Source organism: Erythrolamprus reginae, chromosome 9 (genome assembly GCF_031021105.1).
Source record: "Erythrolamprus reginae isolate rEryReg1 chromosome 9, rEryReg1.hap1, whole genome shotgun sequence".
Taxonomy (NCBI): domain Eukaryota; kingdom Metazoa; phylum Chordata; class Lepidosauria; order Squamata; family Dipsadidae; genus Erythrolamprus; species Erythrolamprus reginae.
Genome location: NC_091958.1, coordinates 40,051,564 through 40,074,338, shown reverse-complemented (window position 1 = coordinate 40,074,338; position 22,775 = coordinate 40,051,564). Strand labels below are relative to the sequence as shown.

Sequence of the window (22,775 nt, the reverse complement as noted above, 5' to 3'; positions counted from 1 at the left end):
CCCTTCCTTCCTTCCTTCCTCTTTCTCTCTCTCTTATCCTCCTTCCCCCCTCTCTTTCTCTCTCTTCCTCCTTCCCTTTCTATTTCTCTCTCTTTTTCTCTCTCTTTTTTCTCTCTCTTTCCCTCCTTTTCTCCCCCCTCTCTTTCTCTCTCTTCCTCCCTCCCTCCCTTTCTATTTCTCTCTCCTTTTTCTCTCTCTCTTTCTCTCTCTTCCTTCCTCCCTCTTTCTCTCTTCCTTCCTTCCCTCTTGCTCTCTTTCTTTCTCTCTTCCTCCCTTTCTCTCTCTTTCCCTCCCTCCGCAGCACTGCACTTTAAAGGCAGGCTGTGGAGGAACTTTGCTCGGGAATAGCATCCTGAGTGCGGACTCTCTCCTGTTGAGACACGGTTGGGGAGGGATATAATGGGCTGACAAGCCCCTACACACACACACCTCGCACCCTCCCCTCCACCCCGAGAATTCCCTGGCTCTGCACAGCGTTTTCCAGGAGGGGGCAAGGCGGGGGTGGGAGGGAGAGGTCCGTTGATCTTCCCGTAGCTGGAAAGCCAGTTTGCTGACCTCAAAGGCGGTCGCTTCCGAGTCAAGCGCTGCGGGGACCAAGGCTGCGAGTTCAAATGCCTGGTTGTACTTCTCCAAAGTGCCCGCCAGCTCCTGTTTCCCCTGCAAGGCATCCACTGCCTGTAACCACTTTTCCAGCAAGCTGCCCAGCACCACGTTCACGGGGAGGTCAGCAGGGGTTTGGCCAGTCGTGCTGGGGGCCGCGGGAGAGGCACAGGCAGAGACAGGACACAAGGGACCAACAGCCGGTCCTTCTCTCCGCTGCATTGCCGCCTCCATTCAGACGAGGGGATCTCCGCGGTGGCAGCCTCCGTTCATGTAAATCGGAATACAGTATTCCGACTTACACGGAAATTCAGCTTACGACACCCCGTAGGAACGGATCGACGCCGTAAGTCGGGGATTACCTGTATTGGAAGGTATATACAGTGATCCCTCATTTTTCACTGGGGATGCGTTCCAAGACCACCCATGAAAAACAAATTTCCGTGAAGTAGAGGAAATATATTTTTTAATGTGTTTAACGAGTATTTGGACTTTTAAAACCCACCCTTTACATTAAACAGTCATTCTATAATGTTTCTAAGCTGGGACTACATGTGATATCCTACCAGTGGACACACTGGCCACCGCCACCGCTCCTGGCGCTGCACTCATGGAGGAGACGCAGGCATGAAGGGCAGCCAAGGGGCTCCAGAGGGCGGAGTGGGGAAGCGGGCACGGAGGCTCAGCATGTGCTTCCCTTCTCCCGCGGAGTCCCTGACCTGCCCTCCACATTCATTGCACAGGCGAGCAAAGACCTTGCACAGCTAGCCGGCAGTCAGCGCAGAGACCTCCAGCCAAGCTGGGTTAGGGGCGGGGAGGGCGAGGCAGCAGCAGAGAGCTCGGAATCCCCTCCCTCCAATCTCTTCCCAAAAGAGCTGGTTGGGAGAAAAAAAGCAGGATATTTTTCAAACGGAGCAGGACGCGGGACAAATAATCAAAAAGTGTGACTGTCCCGCTGAAAGCAGGACATCTGGTCACTTTACACTAGAGTGCCAGGTGATGGGCTCTTCATGTTAAATGACAGCCACTGAAGAGGACCTGGGGACGTTTTGGAGCACCATGGGTGTTTATGGTGTATACCTTTTTTTCCTCGGGTGCCAAAAGAGCGTGCATACGTGCCATCATACATGTGCGAGTGCCCACACCCATAATTCAGTTTCTGGGGAGGGCAAAAACAGCTTCTCCTAAAGCACCCTGGAGGCCTGCTGGAGGCCGGAAATGGACTGTTTCCCAACTTCTGGTGGGCCCAGTAGGCTCGTGTTTCGCCCTCCCCAGGCTCCAAAGGCTTCCCTGGAGCCGGGGAAGGTAAAAACACCAAAAATCAACTAAGCAACATACACATGCTGCATTGGTTGCCGATTGGTTTCCAGATGCAATTCAAAGTGTTAGTAATGGCCTACAAAGCCCTATATGGCGTCGGGCCAGATTACTTGCGGGAGCGCCTTCTGCTGTATGAATCCCAGTGACCAGTTAGGTGTCACAGAGTTGACCTTCTGCAGGTCCCATCAACCAGACAATGTCGCTTGGCGGGGCCTAGGGGAAGGGCCTTCTCTGTGGGAGCCCCAGCCCTCTGGAATCAGCTCCCCCGGAGATTCTCACTGCCCCCATCCTCCTCGCCTTCCGCAAGAGTCTTAAGACTCACTTATGTCAGATCTGCGCATGCGTTACTCTAGCTAAACGCTCCGAAAGAAAGCTCCCAGATGTGGAGAAGGAAAAGGAAAAGTTAACCCTCAACAACCCTCTCTAGCTTGGTGAAAGCGGATTAAGAGGAGAGCGAACTGAACAAGCTATGGGAAAACTTTATTAGAAGGAGTTAAAAGTTGAAGCAAGTAACTGTTTTTAACGTGTTTGTGTGGAGAAGCGAGAACAAAGGGAAGATGGCCTCTACCGAGGAGTTGGAGGGAAAGATGGATCCGCTGCTTAAAGCCTTTGCTGACATGGGGAAGCTGCTCCAAGATTTGAAAAAGGATTTATCTGCAGTCGGAGCTGGAATGGCAGAATTGAAAGAACAATCCGAAGCACAAGATCAAAGAATTGGGAAATTGGAGGTGGGAAAATCTCGCCAGGAACTTCGCATCATTAATTTAGAAGACAGACAGCGCAGACCCAATCTTCGCTTGAGAGGCTTCCCCAAAGATTTTGCAGAGAGCAAACAACTTATTCAAGAAATCCTTCAGTGGTTCATTGAGAACAAAGTTAAATGTGAGTTGCAAGAATTTGAAAGAGCGCATTGGGCTTTTGGATCCCGCAATCATGGGGATTCAAAGGACATTGTTGTAAGGTTTGTTTCAGAAAGGAGAGCTGCAGAAATATTTAAAAAGTTGAAACAGATCTTAAACTTACGTTACAAAGCTTTTCCAATACGCGTCTTAAAAGATTTGTCTGCTGAAACCCTTAAGATGAGAAACCAGATGAGAGAGGTGTCCTCCCAACTTTATGAAAATGGAATCAGGTTTTCGTGGCGTTATCCTGCTACAATATGTGTGTTTAAGGATTCCAAGGCTTTCCAGGCAAGATCATCAGAAGAGCGAAGAAAGCTGCTTTTCCAATTGGGGTTAAATCCGGATGGTGCATCCCAGAGACAGTCATCGCTGGATCGGCCAGATGCAGCAGAAGAAGAGTTGTTTCTCCAACCATTCCGTGAAGCAGGGCAAAGTAAGGGGGAGAAGATTGCAGCACTTCAAAGAGAACTGGCCTCACTCCAGGCAGAGAAGAAAGACGAGCCAAGGGTTACTCAACAGAAGAAAAAATAATAAACTGAACTGAGTTGACTTGCTAATATGGTATTAAGTTTTTCAACTAATTAATCCTTCTTTTTCTGTACTTTTTTATTGGTTGTTTTCGCTAGTTAACAAGGGGAGAGGAGGGAAGGAGGGGGGAATCTTTTATTATGTTGTAAATGGGGAGGAAGGGGGGCTTTCTGAGGGAACGCAGATCCAGGAGTGCCTCTTAGTAACGAAAGTTTTTTTCGTTGCCTCCCCCTGGGGGGGGGGTCAGGATAGGGGCACCAGGGTGGGGATTCATTGTAATAAAAAAACATCTTTCCGGTAGGCTCTGTTTTGTTGGAAGGGGAAATGCATTTAAATTATGTAAATGGGTGATATAGGGTTATTATCGCTGAATGTAAATGGTCTCTCATCACAGAAAAAACGTTATAGAATCATGAAGCTGGCAAAGGATAGTAAGGCAGATGTTTTATTTTTATCAGAAACTCATAAGGGAAGGGAAAAAACAGACAGATTAGTCACAAATACTGAGTGGCAGAAAGTTTATGAGTCGAGAGGAACGAATAAGGCAAAAGGAGTCGCCATCTTGTTTCACCGAAGAGTGCATTTTCAGTTAAGTAATATTAAAAGGGACAAAGATGGAAGAATGCTATTTATTAAGGGGAAAATAAGAAACAAGTTAATAACCTTAGCAGTAATTTATGCTCCCAACGTAAATGCAAAACAATTTATAATAAATGTAAAACGGAAATTAGATGATTTTGCGGAAGGTATAGTGATTTTAGCAGGCGATTTTAATCTGGAATTAACAGCAGGGAAGGGGGAAAAGAAAAAGTTACACCTAAATAAAATTAATATGTTGGATCTTCATGAGAATATAGTTAATAGAGACACTTTCTATTCTGCAAGACATAATAAATTTAGCTGTATAGACTATATGCTAATTAATAAAACAGATAAAGTAAAGTTTAAGAAAGCGGAATGGAAAACTATTTGGCTATCAGACCATGCTCCTCTCCTGGCTGTGATAGAGATAGAGGTTTGTAGGAAACAAAGAATTTGGAGGTATAACCCCATCGTCTCAGCAAATGAGGAGAGTAGAATTAAATTACAAAGGGAACTTAATGGATTCTTTTGTATTAATGCAACAGGTGAGATTAAACAAACAATAGTTTGGGATACACATAAAGCAGTAATGAGGGGTAATTGCATTAGTACTGAAGCTTTTATTAGGAAATCCTGGGATGCTAAGAGGAATAACTTATTAAAAGAAATAGATTTAATCCAAGAAACTTTAAAAATTACAAGAAATAGAGAATGGAATTTATTATTATCATTTAAGAAAAAGAAATTACAATTACTTGATGAAGAAAGATGGAATAAAATGAAGATGATTATGAAACATAGAATTAGGGGTTGGAGTAACAAATCAATGAAGCAAATGGTACACTATTTGAAAAAAAGAAAAGAGAAATCTCACATCTCTGCTTTAAAAGATAAGGATGGTGTAATAAAACGTAGTAATGTAGAAATGGATAAAATAATGAGAGGTTAAAAAGAAATTAAAGGAAGAGGATAGTCAAATGTTAAATGCAAAAATCACAAATGAGGAGATATCTAGAGTTATTAAGGGATTGAAACCCGCCAAAGCACCAGGTCCAGATGGTTTTACTGCTGAATATTATAAAGTGTATATGAATGAATTATTACCGCATATGGAAAAACTGTTTAATAATGTAATGGAGACTTTTGAAACTCCACAGACATGGAAAATGTCAGAAATTATAACGGTCCCAAAACCAGATCGTCATTTAATTGACCCGAGTTCTTATCGCCCCATCAGCCTATTAAATCAGGATTATAAGATATTTATGAAAATATTGGCAAATAGGGTGGAGAATATATTACCAAAAATAATTGGAGAAGATCAATATGGATTTGTGAAAGGAAGGAAAATTTATGAACCAATAAGAAATGTGGTCAATGTTTTACACCATGCTACCAGTACCAAAAGAAAATTAAGTATCTTAAAATTAGATGTCTATAAGGCTTTTGACAAAGTTAAGCATGACTACCTATTTCAATTATGTAAAGACTTAAATAAAATATGGGAGACATATTTTGTAGAGTTATAGAAACAATATATAAGGATAATGTGACTCAAATCAGAGTAAATGGCAATAGAACAGAAATGGTTAAAATTCAGAATGGAACTAAGCAGGGTTGCCCACTATCCCCAATGTTATTTGCATTAGCAATTGAGACCTTAGCAAACAAAATTAGAAATGATAAGGAATGGAGAGGCTATCAAATAGGGGAACTTGAATTGAAATTAAACTTATTTGCAGATGATGCTATAGTGATGTCTGAAACCCCAATTGAAATGATGAAAAGAATAATGATACTGCTTCAGGAATTTAAAGATCAATCTGGACTTAAGGTTAATATAGATAAATCAGAGATAATATGTTTAAATACTGGCCCCAAAGAGCAAATCGAGATTCATAAAATTTCAGGATTGAAATTAGGTTGTAAAAAAATGAAATATTTGGGAATTTGGTTGTTCAAAAATCCAATAAAAATAGTCACGGCCAATTATAACCTAATATGGGAAAAAATCCAGAAGCAGATTAAAAATTGGAAGGGTAAAAAGTTAGGAAGAATGGCTAAGATTAGAGCCCTTAAGATGATGATAATACCAAAAATGATGTATTTGTTTCAGGTTCTACCGGGTAGTTTTCCTGAGGCAAAATTAAGAGAATGGGATAATAGACTAAACTCTTGGATTGAAGGAGATAAAAAACCCAGAATAAGGAAGCACTGGCAGTTTGCACAAGAGAAAGAGGGGGGTTGGGGCAGCCCATGTCTATTATTATATAGAAATGCTTTTCAAATGGAAAGGTTAATGGAGCTACAGTTATGGGGGGGAAAGAAATGGGTAGAATTAGAAAAAGAAATTAATAATATAAATAACAAAGAACTATTGTTTAAAAATTGGAGTAGAATCGAAACCAGTACCTTAAGTGATCCTTTTAAAGCATGTTTAGAAATATGGCTTAAATGGCAGAGGAAAAGTGGAATAAAGGTATCCAGGCTATCAACGTTATATGTATTGAATATAGGGGATGATGTTAATCTAAGTAGAATTATTAAAGTATTAAATAGTAAAGGGATAACGAGAATTGAACAATTATATGAGAAAGATGGAAGAGTTAGTAGAACCAGATTGGAATGGTGGATTGGTAAACAGAAATGGTTGCAGATTAATGCAATATGTACATATTTAAACAAAAGTGAGAATAAAGAAGCCTTCTTACGGGAAGAAAATAGTTTAGAAAAAATATAAAGTGAAAAGATAAATGAAAGTAAAGCACAAGCTGGTAATATATATAGAATGCTATTGCAGATGGAAGAAGAAGTAACAAAAAGTTTAACAAGATGTTGGCAGGACGATTTACAAATAGATGAAAGAGAAATGAAAGAAATTATAGAAAATATATACAAGATTAAAAATACGAGAGTTAGAGAGATGAGAAGAAAAATTTTACATAAATGGTATTATACACCTGTACAAATTGCACACTTCCAAGGGAAAGATTAGGTTAGGTTAGGTTTATTGGATTTATATGCCACCCCTCTCCGCAAACTCGGGACGGCTCACAACAATAATAAAAAACAGTACAGTACACAATACCAAATCCAATGCCCACCCATCCAGTTCCAATTTAAATTAATAATCTCATAAAAAACAGTATATATAAAAAACAGGCACACAGTCAATCAATCAACAAAACAACATGGGCAAGGGGGAGGTGTTTTAGTTCCCCCATGCCTGACGGCAAAGGTGGGTCTTAAGGAGTTTACGAAAGGCAGGGAGGGTGGGGGCAATCCTAATCTCAGGGGGGAGCTGGTTCCAAAGCAAAAAAAAAGAGAAGGGTAAATGTTGGCATGGGTGCCAGAAAAAAGGAATTTTTATGCATATGATCTGGGAGTGTGCAGAAATTCAGAAATTCTGGAATGTAGTGCAGAATGAAATTAATAAAATGTTAAACATTAACTGGATTATTACAAAAGAAATAGCAATTTTAATTAAATATAGGGAACTAGGACAATTTAAGGAAATTAAAACCGCAGCATTGGAAAGTGCTCAAGCGGTGATGGTATTAGGTTGGAAAGATTCTACAAAATGGACATTACAAAATTGGTACTGGTATATGGTGCACCACATACATTTTGAAATTATGGAAATAAAATTAAATAATTTTGATGAGAATAAAATGGAGAAGCTGATGATGCGATGGAACAAGGTAAAAGACTATATGTTAAGTAGAATCTGTGATGTAAATATGAAAAATAAATTACAATCACTCTTTCAGTAATATTTGTTCAAGATAGAGCCAAGGATTAGTAGATAGATAAATAAGCAAAAAAAAAAATTTTTGAATCCCTTTGTAGGGGTGTGGGGGTGACGGGGTGTGTGTGTTGTTAGGTGATGGGCACATGCACTGTGCACTGTTATATGTTTGTTTTATGTAAACCTATAAAATCAATAAAAAATATTTTTTTTATTAAAAAAAAGACTCACTTATGTCACCAGGCTTGGGGCCATTAGATCTAGACCCCCTGGCCAATAATGTGATGTATGGCTGCGATTTGAATTTATTTGATTGATTTTTAATATATTGGGTTTTTAGCTTATGTAGTTTTTAATTAATTAGATTTGTCTCTGTATTCACTGTTTTATATTGTACAGGATGCGTTCCAAAAGTAATGCAATTTTTTTTTAAAGTAATTTATTGAACAGATTTGCACAAATACTTAAAATTCTTCAATGTACTGTCCTTGGGCCTCTACACATTTTTTCCAGTGACTCTGTCATGACCGGTATGCGCCTTGGAAGGCATCTTCAGGGACCTCTTGCAAGGTCTTTGTCACGGCTGATTGGATCTCTTCCAAGGACGAAAAACATGACTTGCCACAACGTGCTACGAGTCCGCGAATTCCTGGCCAAACACCAGGTGCCAACACTGCCCCATCCCTCCTATAGTCCCGATGTCGCCCCAGCAGACTTCTTTTTATTCCCGCGGATTAAGGCAGCCCCGTTTTTCATCCATAGAAGAGATCCAATCAGCCGTGACGAAGACTTTGCGAGAGATCCCCAAAGACGCCTTGCAGGTCACGTATCAGTCAAGGCAGAGTCACTGGAAAAAAATGTGTAGAAGCCCAAGGACAGTATTTTGAATAATTTTAAGTGTTTGTGCCAATCTGTTAAATAAATTACTTTAAAAAAAAAAAATTGCATTACTTTTGAAATGCACCCTATATGCTGTGAGCTGCCCCGAGTTTTTGGAGAGGGGCAGCATACAAATCTAATAAATAATAATAATATTTATTTATTTATTTATTAATCAGATTTGTATGCCGCCCCTCTCCGCAGACTCGGGGCGGCTCACAGCAATCGCCATACAATGTAAACAAATCCAACATTTAAATTAATTTTAAAACACCACAAGTTAAAACCAATCATACACACTAGCATACCATACATAAATTTTATAAGCCTAGGGGGAAGGAACATGTCAATTCCCCCATGCCTGATGACAGAGGTGGGTTTTAAGGAGCTTACGAAAGGCTAGGAGGGTGGGGGCAACTCTGATATCTGGGAGGAGTTGATATACATGCACATTGGAGCCCAGCTAGGGCAATGGTCCATATGCCAGCAGGTATGGCTCCGCGTGCCACCTGTGATGTATACAATGTGGCCAGATTAAAGCCTCCAGGTGCAGGTGTTGCCAGGCAGAAAAAGAAAAGCCAAAGCTGTGAAGGCAGAACTACCTGGGAACACAGAACAGCGGAAGCAGGAGTGAAAAGATGAAATCAAACAACCGCACAATGACAGGCGCCAGTGGATTGAAATGGAGTGGAATCCAACACCGGCAGTCAGAAGAGCGTTCCGATTGCTACTCAGCACACCGCAAGGAAAGGAGGGACGGGGCTGCTTTCAACGGAAGGAGAGAGCAAACCAGGGATCGAATGACATCAATTAGACTTCGGGGACAACCCGTCAACACGATGATCATCCAGGTTTATGCTCCAACCGCTCAGGCGGAAGAGGAGGAAGGTTGATGGCTTTGATGGCCAAGTTCAAACTGAAAAGGAATCCTCAATTGGGGAAAAGGAATCCTCAATATGAGTATTGTATTGGCAGTTTTGTGTTAGCAAAAATTCAGAAGAAAATGATTTAGGGGTAGTGATTTCTGACAGTCTCAAAATGGGTGAACAGTGCAGTCAGGCAGTAGGGAAAGCAAGTAGGATGCTTGGCTGCATAGCTAGAGGTATAACAAGCAGGAAGAGGGAGATTATGATGCCGCTATATAGAGTGCTGGTGGAATAATACAGTAGTCCCTCGCTATACCGCGCTTCACCTACTGCGGCTTCACTTCATCGCGGGTTTCTGAGGAAGTCGATCGGCAGGTTTTTCAAAAAAATAAATAAATCTAAAATTGTAAATACTGTATTTAAATACTGTATCTAAAATAAATACTGTGTGGGAAGGGTTTATAAACACTTAAAACAATGAAAACTTACCAAACAATTACAATATAAATACTTAAATAAGTACTATCAGTCGATAAATTCCCCATCGCGGATTTCACCTGTCGCGGCCAGGTCTGGAACGTAACACCAGCGATAGGTGAAGGACTACTGTACTGTGTTCAGTTCTGGAGACCTCACCTACAAAAAGATATTGACAAAATTGAATGGGTCCAAAGACGGGCTACAAGAATGATGGAAGGTCTTAAGCATAAAACGTATCAGGAAAGACTTCATGAACTCAATCTGTATAGTCTGGAGGACAGAAGGAAAAGGGGGGACATGATCGAAACATTTAAATGTGTCAAAGGGTTAAATAAGGTCCAGGAGGGAAGTGTTTTTAATAGGAAAGTGAACACAAGGACAAGGGGGCACAATCTGAAGTTAGTTGGGGGAAAGATCAAAAGCAACATGAGAAAATATTATTTTACTGAAAGAGTAGTAGATCCTTGGAACAAACTTCCAGCAGACGTGGTAGATAAATCCACAGTAACTGAATTTAAACATGCCTGGGATAAACATAGATCCATCCTAAGATAAAATACAGAAAATAGTATAAGGGCAGACTAGATGGATCATGAGGTCTTTTTCTGCCGTCAGTCTTCTATGTTTCTTTGTTTCTATGTTTCTATGTAAATAAAAGGTAACAGAATACCAGAGTTGGAAGGGACCCTGGAGGTCCCCTAGTCCAACCCCCTGCTCAAACAGAAGATCCTATACCCGTGATGGCAAACCTATGGCACTTGTGCCAAGGTGGCACCCAGAGCCATTTCGGAGGGCACACAAGGGGTTGCCCTATATCAGCTCCAATGCACATGTGCGCACCAGCCAGCTGATTTTTGGCCTTGGGAAAGAGAAACTTCCCTGAAGCCCCAGAGTGCAAAAAAAAATCCAACGAGCAAACCGGAAGTTTGGAAAAATGGACTTCCGGTTTGCCCATTGTGCTGTTTTTCACACTCCGGGGCTTCAGGGACCTGCCCAGGTGCAGTAGCAGAATTGCGCAGGACTCCGCTAGCACTCAGAGCCATGGGGGCGAGCACACGTCTCCATCCCACCTCTGCCTTAATCTCATAGTTACAGACCATCCCTGTATAATCTGTATAATCTAAAGGACAGAAGGGAAAGGGGGGACAGGATCGAGACTTTTAAATATGTTAAAGGGTTAAATAAGGTTCAGGGGGGAAGTGTTTTTTAATAGGAGAGTGAACACAAGATCAAGGGGGCACAATCTGAGTTGAGTTGGGGGAAAGATCAGAAGCAACGTGAGAAAATATTATTTGACTGAAAGAGTCGTAGATGCTTGGAACAAACTTCCAAGCAGACGTGGTTGATTAAAATGACAGTCACTGAATTTAAACATGCCTGGGATAAACATACAGTGATACCTCATCTTACAAACCCCTCGTCATACAAACTTTTTGAGATACAAACCCAGAGTTTAAGATTTTTTTGCCTCTTCTTGTCGGAGGTGGGGTTTCGAGGACTTCCGTGGTTTTGCGATGCTGCAATTTCGCTGAGGCTCCCCTCGCTGGGAAACCCCACCTCAGGATTTCGTTGCCAGCGAAGCACCCGTTTTTGCGCTGCTGGGATTCCCCTGCAGCATCACAAAAACACGGAAGTCCGGAGGTGGGGTTTCCCATGGAGGGGAGTCTCAGGGGAATCCCAGCAGCGCAAAAACGGGCGCTTCGGCTGGCAAAAGAGTTGAGTTTTGGCTTTGCACGCATTAATTGCTTTTCCATTGATTCCTATGGGAAGCATTGTTTCATCTTACAAACGTTTTACCTTACAAACCTTGTCCCAGAACCAATTAAGTTCGTAAGACGAGGTATCACTGTATAGCCATCCTAAGATAAAATACAGGAAATAGTATAAGGGCAGACTAGATGGACCATCAGTTCTGTGTTAGCAAATACTTCAGAAGAAAAGGATTTAGGGGTAGTGATTTCTGACAGTCTCAAAATGGGTGAACAGTGCAGTCAGGCGGTAGGGAAAGCACGTAGGATGCTTGGCTGCATAGCTAGAGGTATAACAAGCAGGAAGAGAGAGATTATGATCCCGCTATATACCCTGTTTCCCCGATAGTAAGACACCCCCGATTGTAAGACGTATCAGGGGTTTCAGGGGGGTCGGCTAATATAAGCCGTACCCCGAAAGTAAGACATATGTCTTACTTTCGGGGAAACACAGGGGTATTGCCGCCTCCCTCTCATCTAGCTGCGCGCCGCCTCCTGCCCACGTCCGCACCGTCCCCCTCTCCATACGTCACTGCGTCTGCCGCCTCCCTCTGATCTTAATGAGCGCCGGCTCCTGCCCACTTCCGCACCGTCCCCCTCTCCATACGTCACCGCGTCTGCCGCCTCCATCTGATCCAAATGAGCGCCGCCTCCTGCCCACTTCCGCGCCGCCCCCCCTCCATACGTCACCGCGTCTGCCGCCTCCATCTGATCCAAATGAGCGCCGCCTCCTGCCCACTTCCGCGCCGCCCCCCCCTCCATACGTCACCGCGTCTAAATGTTAATTTTATGGTTAAAACAAAAAATTCGACAATTTTTTTCCAATATAAGACATACCCCGAAAAGATATTGACAAAATTGAACGGGTCCAAAGACGGGCTACAAGAATGGTGGAAGGTCTTAAGCATAAAACGTATCAGGAAAGACTTAATGAACTCAATCTGTATAGTCTGGAGGACAGAAGGAAAAGGGGGGACATGATCGAAACATTTAAATATATTAAAGGGTTAAATAAGGTCCAGGAGGGAAGTGTTTTTAATAGGAAAGTGAACACAAGGACAAGGGGACACAATCTGAAGTTAGTTGGGGGAAAGATCAAAAGCAACATGAGAAAATATTATTTTACTGAAAGAGTAGTAGATCCTTGGAACAAACTTCCAGCAGACGTGGTAGATAAATCCACAGTAACTGAATTTAAACATGCCTGGGATAAACATATATCCATCCTAAGATAAAATACAGAAAATAGTATAAGGGCAGACTAGATGGACCATGAGGTCTTTTTCTGCCGTCAATCTTCTATGTTTCTATGTTTCTACCTTCAAGTAGAAAGGGATGATCTGTATCTATAAAGAACAGAATTGCTCAGGCAATAGATTTCTGTCACAATGAAATATCAAGCTGGGCTTTGAAGCCAGACTCAATGCTGATGCTTTTAACAGGTGGCTATTGAAGGAGAGTCTTGAGAATCCCAGTTTCTCGGGACTAAATAATCTTTTCGACTCTTCCCGAGGCCAGGTCTACATTCCGAAATAGCCCTAACGGATGGACGATAATAATTTCATTCTGGTAGAAGCCCTTCCTGGGTCCAGGAATCTTGCCAATTACTCCCCAGTCACAATGACTTTGAGGAGGAGGCGAGATGGTTGAGAATGGGCTATCCTTGCAGCTTTAAACACTTTGGGAAAACATCAGTTATTCTGACGCTGGATTCAGGCAGGGCTTGGGGACAAAAACTGCCATGCTTTCCCTGTCAGATGATCTTCTGCAGAAGAGCGATGGGATGTATTCTCTATTAATTCTGCTTGATTTTGGGGGCTTTTAACCCCCCACAGCCGTGGTGTCATGCTGGATAATCTTTAAGCGTTTCGGATTGGGGGCAGTGACGTTGTGAATGCCTCTTCCGCCTGCAGTGAGCTTTAATGTCTGCAGAGAGACGTTTTTGTGGCTCTCCTAGGCTGGAACGCTGACAATTGTATTGCTGTGTGTTATCTGAACCAAGAGAAGCTGTCGGCACATGTTCTGAACTAATATCAAGATGTAAACAGAAATAAAACTGGATCGTGACAAGGTGGCTGTGAGATTCATGGGGACAGGATTTGGGAGGTTTGCCTAGAGTCAATGGGCTGTACTTCCCTCGAGCAGTGTTTCCCAATCTTGGCAACTTGAAGATATCTGGACTTCAACTGCTGGCTGGGGAATTCTGGGAGTTGAAGTCCAGATATCTTCAAGTTGCCAAGATTGGGAAACACTGCCCTAGAGAGAATAGAGAATAGATTGGTGGTGGTCCCAAAGTCATTGGAGGCCCAGGTGACCATCTGCCAGGAATATTTCAAAATCCTAATAGAGAAGGAAGGGGCTTTGGAGGTCTTCTAGTCCAGCCCCCTGTTTAAACATTAGACCCAATGCCAGGGATGGAGAACCTATGGCATGGGTGAAACAGATGGCACATGAAGCCCTATCTGCCGGCACATGAGCCATTGCCCTAGCTCAGCTCCAGTATGCAAGTGCACACCAGCCAGCTGATATTTGGCTCTCACTGAGGCTCTGGGAAGGCATTTTTGGCTTGCGGAGAGCCTCCAGAGGATGGGGAGGGTGATTTTGCCCTCCCTAGGTTCCAGGGAAGCCTCTGCAGCCTGGGAAGCATGAAAAACGGGCATACTGGGCCCACCAGAAGTTGGGAAATGGGCTATTTCTGGCCTACAAAGGTGCTCCGAGGGGGCAGGGGAGGCAATTTCCACCTTCCCCAGGCATTGAATTATGGGTGTGGCCAGTAATAGGCAGCCAAAACTTTTACCGCCACACTGGGTTTGGGTTATTTTGTGGTTGTGGCTTAATGATCATGTGCCTGGGTAGGGGTGGCTTGCCGGCCATGTGACCAGGTGGGAGTGGCTTGAATGATCATCATCGTTCAAGTGAACTGTTAAGTGCTCGACTTACAACCTCACCAGTGTCGCTCTCTGGGGTGACAATTTCCTTCGCGTTCCCGTGCTCTCCTTCCTGGGTGGCCCCCCGCCTCAGGCTCGGCAGCTAGGCGAACGGGTGCTGCCAGAAGCATAAATGCTGCCAGTGCTGCTTCCACCCATGCCTTCTGCTTGCAGCTCAGGTGGGAAGTGGTGGCGAGAGGCTGGAGGGGAGCCGGACAGGAGAGAAGGAAGCTTGTCTGAGGCCAGGAAGGAGGAAAGAGGAAAAAAGCAAGGAGCGCAGACACGGTAGCAGCAGCAGGGGGAAAAAGGAGACCCAAGCCGAGACCAGTACTCCAGGAAGTGCCAGCCGCCAATCAGCTCGAGTTGCGCATGCAGCTTCATTTCCGCCAGTGGAACTGTGTTCCACCCTGTCCTGCCTGCTGCCCATCCCTGGGTGTGACCACTCACGCAGCTGCGATAGCGTGAGTGCACACACTTTTGGCACCCGAGGGAAAAAAAGGTTCACCATCACTGCCCTATACCATTTCAGACAAGTGGCTGGGTAATTTCTTCTTTAAAAGCTCCTCTGTTGGATCATCCCCAACTTCTGGAGGCAAGCTGTTCCACTGGTTAATTGTTCTCACTGTTAGGAAGTTTCTCCTGAATTCCAACCATTGTTTCTTTTCCTGCCTTCAGATGTTTTGGAGAACAGGTTGGCATCTCCTTCTTTGTGGCAGCCCCTCAAATACTGGAAGACTGCTATCACATCATCCCTGGTCCTTCTTTTCTCTAGACTAGACATACCCTGTTCCTGCAACAGTTCTTCATGTGTTTTAATCTTTCAGGCCTTTAATCATCCTAGTTGCTCTTCTTTGCAGTTTTTCCAAAGTCTCAACCTCTTTTTGTAATATGGCGACCAGAACTGTGGTCTTACTAAGGCTTTGTAAAGTGGGACTAATACTAACTTATTAGCATTAATTTATTTCTTACTAGCTTCATCTACTATGTCACTTTTTCCGGTGCCATTGTAACTTCGAACACTAAATGAACTATTATAATTCTAGGACTATCTCTAGAAGTTATATTGAAATATTACATGTGCATTTAACCTCACACTTAAATCAGTGTACAGTGGTACCTCTACTTACGAACCTATTTCGTTCCGTGACCAGGTTCTTAAGTTGAAAAGTTTTTAAGAAGTAATTTTTCCCATAGGAATCAATGTAAAAGCAAATAATGTGTGCGTTTGGGGAAACCAAAGGGAGGGTGGAGGTCCTGTTTCCTCCCAGGAGATTCCATGGAGGCTTCTCCTCACCTTTTCTGGTCCTGTTTCTTCCCAGGAGATTGTTAGAGAGGCCCCACGGAGGCTTCTCCCCATCTTTTCTGGCCCTATTTCCTCCCAGGAGATTCCTAGAGAGGCCCCACGGAGGCTTCTCCCTGCCTTTTCCGGCCCTGTTTCCTCTCAGGAGATTCCTAGACATGCCCCATGGAGGCTTTTCCCCGCCTTTTCCAGCCCTGTTTCCTCCCAGGAGATTCCTAGACATGCCCCATGGAGGCTTCTTCCCACCTTTTCCAGCCCTGTTTCCTCCCAGGAGATTCCTAGACAGGCCCCACGGAGGCTTCTCCCTGCCTTTTCCGGTTAGAGTTTCGGAGGCTCGGGTTTGTAAGTGAAAAATGGTTCTTGAGAAGAGGCAAATCTTGAACACCCAGTTCTTATCTAGAAAGGTTGGTAGGTAGAGGCGTTCTTAGGTAGAGGTACCACTGTACAAGTGTCTGAAATTCAAACATTCAAGAAAAGAAAAATGATAAAATTGAACGGGTCCAAAGACGGGCTACAAGAATGGTGGAAGGTCTGAAGTATAAAACGTATCAGGAAAGACTTAATGAACTCAATCTGTATAGTCTGGAAGACAGAAGGAAAAGGGGGGACATGATCGAAACATTTAAATATGTTAAAGGGTTAAATAGGGTTCAGGAGGGAAGTGTTTTTAACAGGAAAGTGAACACAAGAACAAGGGGACACAATCTGAAGTTAGTTGGGGGAAAGATCAAAGGCAACATGAGAAAGTATTATTTTACTGAAAGAGTAGTAGATCCTTGGAACAAACTTCCAGCAGACGTGGTTGGTAAATCCACAGTAACCGAATTTAAACATGCCTGGGATAAACATATATCCATTGTAAGATGAAATACAGGAAATAGTAAAAGGGCAGACTAGATGGACCATGGGGTCTTTTTCTGCCATCAGTCTTCTATGTTTCTATGTTTCTATGATATAGAGAGACACCCGAAGCTCTTAACGATTTGTACTGGTGGCTGCTCTTTTTTGACCCAGTTAAGTTCCAGTAAAGTCTTGTAGAGTTGTAGGATAGGTTGTCTTCCTCACTGCAATCCATCCTTTTTCAAAGACAACTTTCCAGCTGATATTTGGCCTCCTTTGACCTGGACAGTGGAGGCTGGCCTAGTGATGTTTTCTTCCCAAAAACATGTTTGACAACATGTTTATAACATCATATACCTTCAATACAATTTAAACATCTATCCTCTTAAGTATAACCTTAATAATAATTTTAAAAATCACATCCCAGTTCCATTACCTTTTAACCCTCAGTATATATTGCTTAACTCCTTTTTGCAGCCTCCCTTTCTTGTTTTGCCATGCAGACAACCCAATTATCTTCTCATTAAATTCACCATTAATATTCCTTCAACCGCTTAATAAAACATCTCTAACCTCTTAAATCTAAGCCGTGGTGCCTCCTCCACCTCCTTATTCATTTTTCTAATAACTAAAAACCCTTATCCAATAGTAAATCCAAATGAACTTATATTTAATCTTTCAATTGATAAATTCTTTGTATTTAATTTTCTATTTAATAACCCATCTATTAAAACAAATTCCAAACTTCTTCCATCTTCCTCTTAATTTCCCCCTCCATGGTACAATATACATTCACTGATTTATATATTTAACAAGTTTAGACAATAACAAAAAAGAAACATTATCATCATTTAAAAGGATGAAAACGGCCTAAGGATGTTTTCATCTTTTTAAATGATGTGGTGTTCTAAGGCACCGTGGGCACTTTTAAAGGCACGGACTTCAACTCCCAGAATTCCCCAGCCACCTGCCTGGGGAATTCTGGGAAATGAAATCCATACATCTTCAAGTGCCCACAATTGAGAAATACTGCTCCGAGGAAGTTAAGTATAGATTTAGTTAAATTAAATCATATACTTATCTCCTGTTGTTCTTGTGGAATGCTTTTAAATGTGGATGATGTGTCATTCTATTTCCATGGAAACTCCCTTCTGTGGGTATTTGCTGTGAAAGTCAGATAATAAATATTCTGCAAATATGTAGCATAAGGACTGCAAACAGTGAGGCAAGGGAGCAGGTGCTGGGGGGGTCCTGCTTGGTGCAAAGACGATTTGCCATTTCAGAAAACCGCCTCTCCTTCTTTGTGGAGGATCGGTTCCCATGGTAGAAGAAGACTCCTAAGCAACCAACCTTCCTTTGCCTTTCTTATCACTGGGAGCTGCAGCTCATGAAAGACGTTGGCCTTTTAATCAAACACGCCCGGCAGAAAAAGTGCTGCCAGGCTCCTTAAAATATTGGGCCACACTGGATGGACATGATTCCCCTCTGATCCACATTTCCCGCTACTGTCTGGCTGTGGGACTCAGAGGACGATGGATTTCATCCTATAATGTGGTGGTCCCCAACTTCTTTGGCTGCATGGACCAACAGTGGCGCATGGGGTGGGGGCAGGACAGGTTCACGTTTTCAACCCAGAGGTGGGCAGCAGGCAGGATGGAGTGGAACACAGTTCCACTGGCAAAAATGAAGATGTGTGCGCAACTCCAGCTGATCGGCGGCTGTCACTTCCTGGATTACTGGCCTCAGCTCAGTTCTCCTTTTTTTCTCTGCTGATGCTGCTTGCTTTTTTCCTCTTTCCTCCTTCCTGGCCTCAGACGAGCTTCCCTCTCTCCTGCCTGGCTCCCCTCCAGCCTCACGCGGCCACCTCCCGCCTGAGGTGAAAGCCGAAGGCGTGGGTGGAAGCAGCGCTGGCAGCATTTATGCTTCTGGCAAAACCCGTTCGCCTAGCTACCCAGCTTGAGGCGGGGAGGGGGCGACCCAGGAAGGAGAGCGCGGGAAACACGAAGCAAATTGTCACCCCAGCGAGCGACACTGGTAAAGTTGTAAGTCGAGGACTTAACAGTTCACTTGAGCGATGATGATCGTTCAAGCCACTCCCACCTGGTCACATGGCTGGCAAGCCACTCCTACCCAGTCACATGTGCATTAAGCCACACCCACAAAATAAGCCACACCCACAGTGTGGCAGTAAATATTTTGGCTGCCCATTACTGTGTCAACCTAATTGTGTGCACGTGCAAATAAAGCTCAGATGCTCACCTACTGTTGTGAGTGCTCCTTGTTCACCTAAGGTCATGTCAGATTCTGAGGAGGATGAACCAGGCCCCTCTCGATACCCTGGGCCAGGGGTTGCCATTTGAAGCAGAGAGCGAGAGTGAGGGAGAAAGTGGCCTGAGTGAACCTGAGGAACCACTGGAGGGGGCTGATGTGACAATGGGGGAGTGGCCCCAGTCAGAGAATGAGGAAGACATGAGAGTGGAAACTCAGTGGATAGACCCTCGCTATAGGAGATTGCTCAGTAGGCGAGAGGAGTTGTGTAGTAAAAGGTATTCATGCCCTCATCACCTCGAGGCTCGACTACTGTAATGCTCTCTACATGGGGCTACCTTTGAAAAGTGTTTGGAAACTTCAGATCGTGCAGAATGCAGCTGCGAGAGCTATTATGGGCTTTCTCAAATATGCCCATGTTACACCAACACTCCGCAGTCTGCATTGGTTGCCGATCAGTTTCCGGTCACAATTCAAAGTGTTGGTTATGACCTATAAAGCCCTTCATGGCACCGGACCAGAATATCTCCGGGACCGCCTTCTGCCGCATGAATCCCAGCGACCAGTTAGGTCTCACAGAGTTGGCCTTCTCCAGGTCCCGTCAACTAAACAATGTTGTTTGGTGGGACCCAGGGGAAGAGCCTTCTCTGTGACGGCCCCGACCCTTTGGAACCAACTCCCCCCAGATATCAGAATTGCCCCCACCCTCCTTGCCTTTTGTAAGCTCCTTAAAACCCACCTCTGTCGTCAGGCATGGGGGAATTGAGACTTTCCCTTCCCCCTAGGCTTATAAAATTTATGCATGGTATGTCATTATGTATGATTGGTTTCTAAAATTGGGTTTTTAAAAATTAACTTAAATATTAGATTTGTTTACATTGTATTATTATTGTTGTTAGCCGCCCCGAGTCTACGGAGAGGGGCGGCATACAAATCTGATTAATAAATAATAATAAATAAATAAATATTACTGACTTAGCCTCTTTGTGGTGTGATGTCACTTCCGGGAGTATAAAGACACAGGATCTTGGGAAATTGGGTGTGGGGATTTAACATCATTCAACAGAAGAGATGTGAGACGGGGGGTGTCCTTGAACAAGGCTTTAAAACTATGATTTCTGCCTCAATAAAACTCATTTCTCTTCTGGATGCTTGTTGCCAGGACTCCAGTGAGCACAATTCATATGCTTAAATTATTTATTGGATTTTATTATTTATTGGATTTGTATGCCGCCCCTCTCGACTCAGGGCGGCTAACAACAATGATAAAAAACAACATGTAACAATCCAATTTAATAAAACAACTAAAAACCCTTATTATAAAAACCAGACATACACACAAACATACCATACATAACTTGTAATGGCCTAGGGGAAGGAATATCCTAACTCCCTCATGCCTGGCGACAAAGGTGGGTCTTGAGTAATTTGCGAAAGACAAGGAGGGTAGGGGCCTTTCTAATCTCTGGGGGGAGTTGATTCCAGAGGGCCGGGGCCGCCACAGAGAAGGCTCTTCCCCTGGGGTCCGCCAAAAGACATTGTTTGGCCGACGGGACCCGGAGAAGGCCAACTCTGTGGGACCTTATCGGCTGCTGGGAAATAATAAATGGACTGTGTTATTTTAGGAATACTGACTAGGCCAGTTTGGCACCTTTCTCGGACATTGTTGACATTTATCTCCAAAGACAAAATACTCCCTTCGTCCTGACCATTTAAAATCAGTTTTTCTTTATGTGAGCTTATATCAATAAAGAGTTGGATTTATTCATAAAATAAAGGATTTTTGAGTCAGGGGTTTCGATCCGAGGGTCGTGCCCAGAACACCTACCACTTGTGCGGCCCTGTTCCAACGGGATGTGGATCAGGGGTTATAGACCTTTGCTGTATGGATGATATGGTTTCTGTTGTCTTTCAGATCATTGCCTATCAACCCTATGGGAAATCGGTGGACTGGTGGGCCTTCGGCGTCTTGCTCTATGAGATGTTGGCGGGGCAGGTAATCCAGCCTTGTGCTATGGGGCGGTTTGCCTTTGGGGGGGGGGGACGTTCACAAAGCTCCCTAGAAAAAGAGCGAGTACTTCTAAAGCCCCTTCCTCTTCTGCCCCCCGAATACACAGGCACCCTTTGAAGGAGAAGACGAAGATGAGCTCTTCCAGTCAATCATGGAGCACAACGTGGCCTATCCCAAATCCATGAGCAAAGAAGCCGTGGCCATCTGCAAGGGGGTGAGTGACGCCTTCAGCTCCCCTGGGTTTGGGGAGGGAGGAGCACGTTCCTCCCCACATTGGCAGCAAGAGAGGGGCCGAGTTGTGGATAGGCAGCAGTGGCTACGATGGGGGGCCCTGACACAGGATATAACTATCTTGCCCAGCCCAGCTTTTGGGGACTCTGTCCCCGAACCTGGCCAAAGCACAGCAGAGGGGAGCAACTGTTATTCTTCAGGGGGGGAGGCAGCACAGCATTTGCTGTTCAGGGTGCATTCTTTGGACAGAAGGGGGTGGATGGCACAGTGGTTAGAGTGCTGCACTGCAGGCTACTTCACCTAACTGCTGGCTGTAGTTCAGCAGTTCAAATCTCACCAAAGGCTCAAGGTTGACTCAGCCTTCCATCCTTCCGAGGTGAGACAAATGTGGGCCCTTGTTGGGGGCAAGAGGCTGACTCTGTAAACTGCTTAGAGAGGTCTGTAAAGCACTGAAAAGTGGTATATAAGTCTAAATGCTATTGCAATTTTCTTTCTTTCCTTCCTTCCTTCCTTCCTTCCTTCCTTCCTTCCTTCCTTCCTTCCATCCTTCCTTCCTTCCGCCCTCCATCCTTTCCTCTCTTTCTTTCCTCTGCCCACTGCCAGCAGTTCAATTCTTGACTCAACTTTCCATCCTTCCGAGTTGGGTCAAATGAAGACCCAGATTGTTGGGGGCAAGAGGCTGATTCTGTAAACCACTTAGAGAGGGCTGTAAAGCACTATGAAGTGGTATAAAACTATTGCCTGGAATATCTATCTATCTATTCATCTATCCATCTTTCCATCATCTATCCATCCATCATCTATCTATCTATCTATCCATCCATCCATCCATCCATCCATCCATCCATCCATCCATCCATCCATCCATCCATCTATCTATCTATGTATCTATCTATCTATTGGATTTATATCCAGCCCCTCTCCACAAATAGCTCTTGGCATTCAAGGGGGGGGGGAGATCCCATTCCCTCTCTGCTTCCCTGGTTTTGGGCCAAGAACCCAGCAGATCTCAGGGCTTCCTTCTACTTGGAGGGCCACAAAGACCCCTGCGGTCAGTGAGTCCAGCGGGTGTGGGGTGTGTGGGGACGGGAACCAAGGCATAGCCAGCCTCTCTGCCAGGCTGCGGCTGAAACCCTTCCAGGAAGCTGCGCCTGGTTCTCTGGAGGGAGCGATTTAGAGATAGCCACGATGAACTCCCTCTCCGTTTTATTTCCTCTCCCTGTAAATTGGCAAGAGATAAGACTGATTAAAACATCTGCCGGGTTTTCAGTAATGGCTTTTCACACTTCTGGCAAACGCCAAGGCTGAATGGAAAGCAACCGAAGCAGGCAAGGGGGGGGAAGCAAGCGGTGGACGCCCGCCCTTCCCTGTCGCACTGCTGCCTTTATTTTTGGGCTGCAGGAAGATATGACACACAGGCTTACATAATGCTATATTTGTGTGAGCACCGAAATCAGGCAGTGTGAACTAGAGTTATACCCCCCAGGAAACCTGGCGATGCTGCCACACCATCCCCTTTCTGGTGGCATCCCTGGCTACAATATG

At 44.2% G+C, this 22,775-nt stretch overlaps 1 protein-coding gene across 1 annotated transcript in view; it reads left to right on the top strand.

The window, feature by feature from the left end:
- Positions 1-22,775, top strand: part of PRKCB (protein kinase C beta) — a 273,710-nt gene that overhangs the window by 221,419 nt on the left and 29,516 nt on the right. Inside the window, exons 14-15 of the mRNA XM_070760867.1 lie at positions 20,904-20,984; positions 21,106-21,213. Of these exons, the coding sequence (XP_070616968.1) occupies positions 20,904-20,984; positions 21,106-21,213 (189 nt within the window). The remainder of the gene's footprint in view (positions 1-20,903; positions 20,985-21,105; positions 21,214-22,775) is intronic.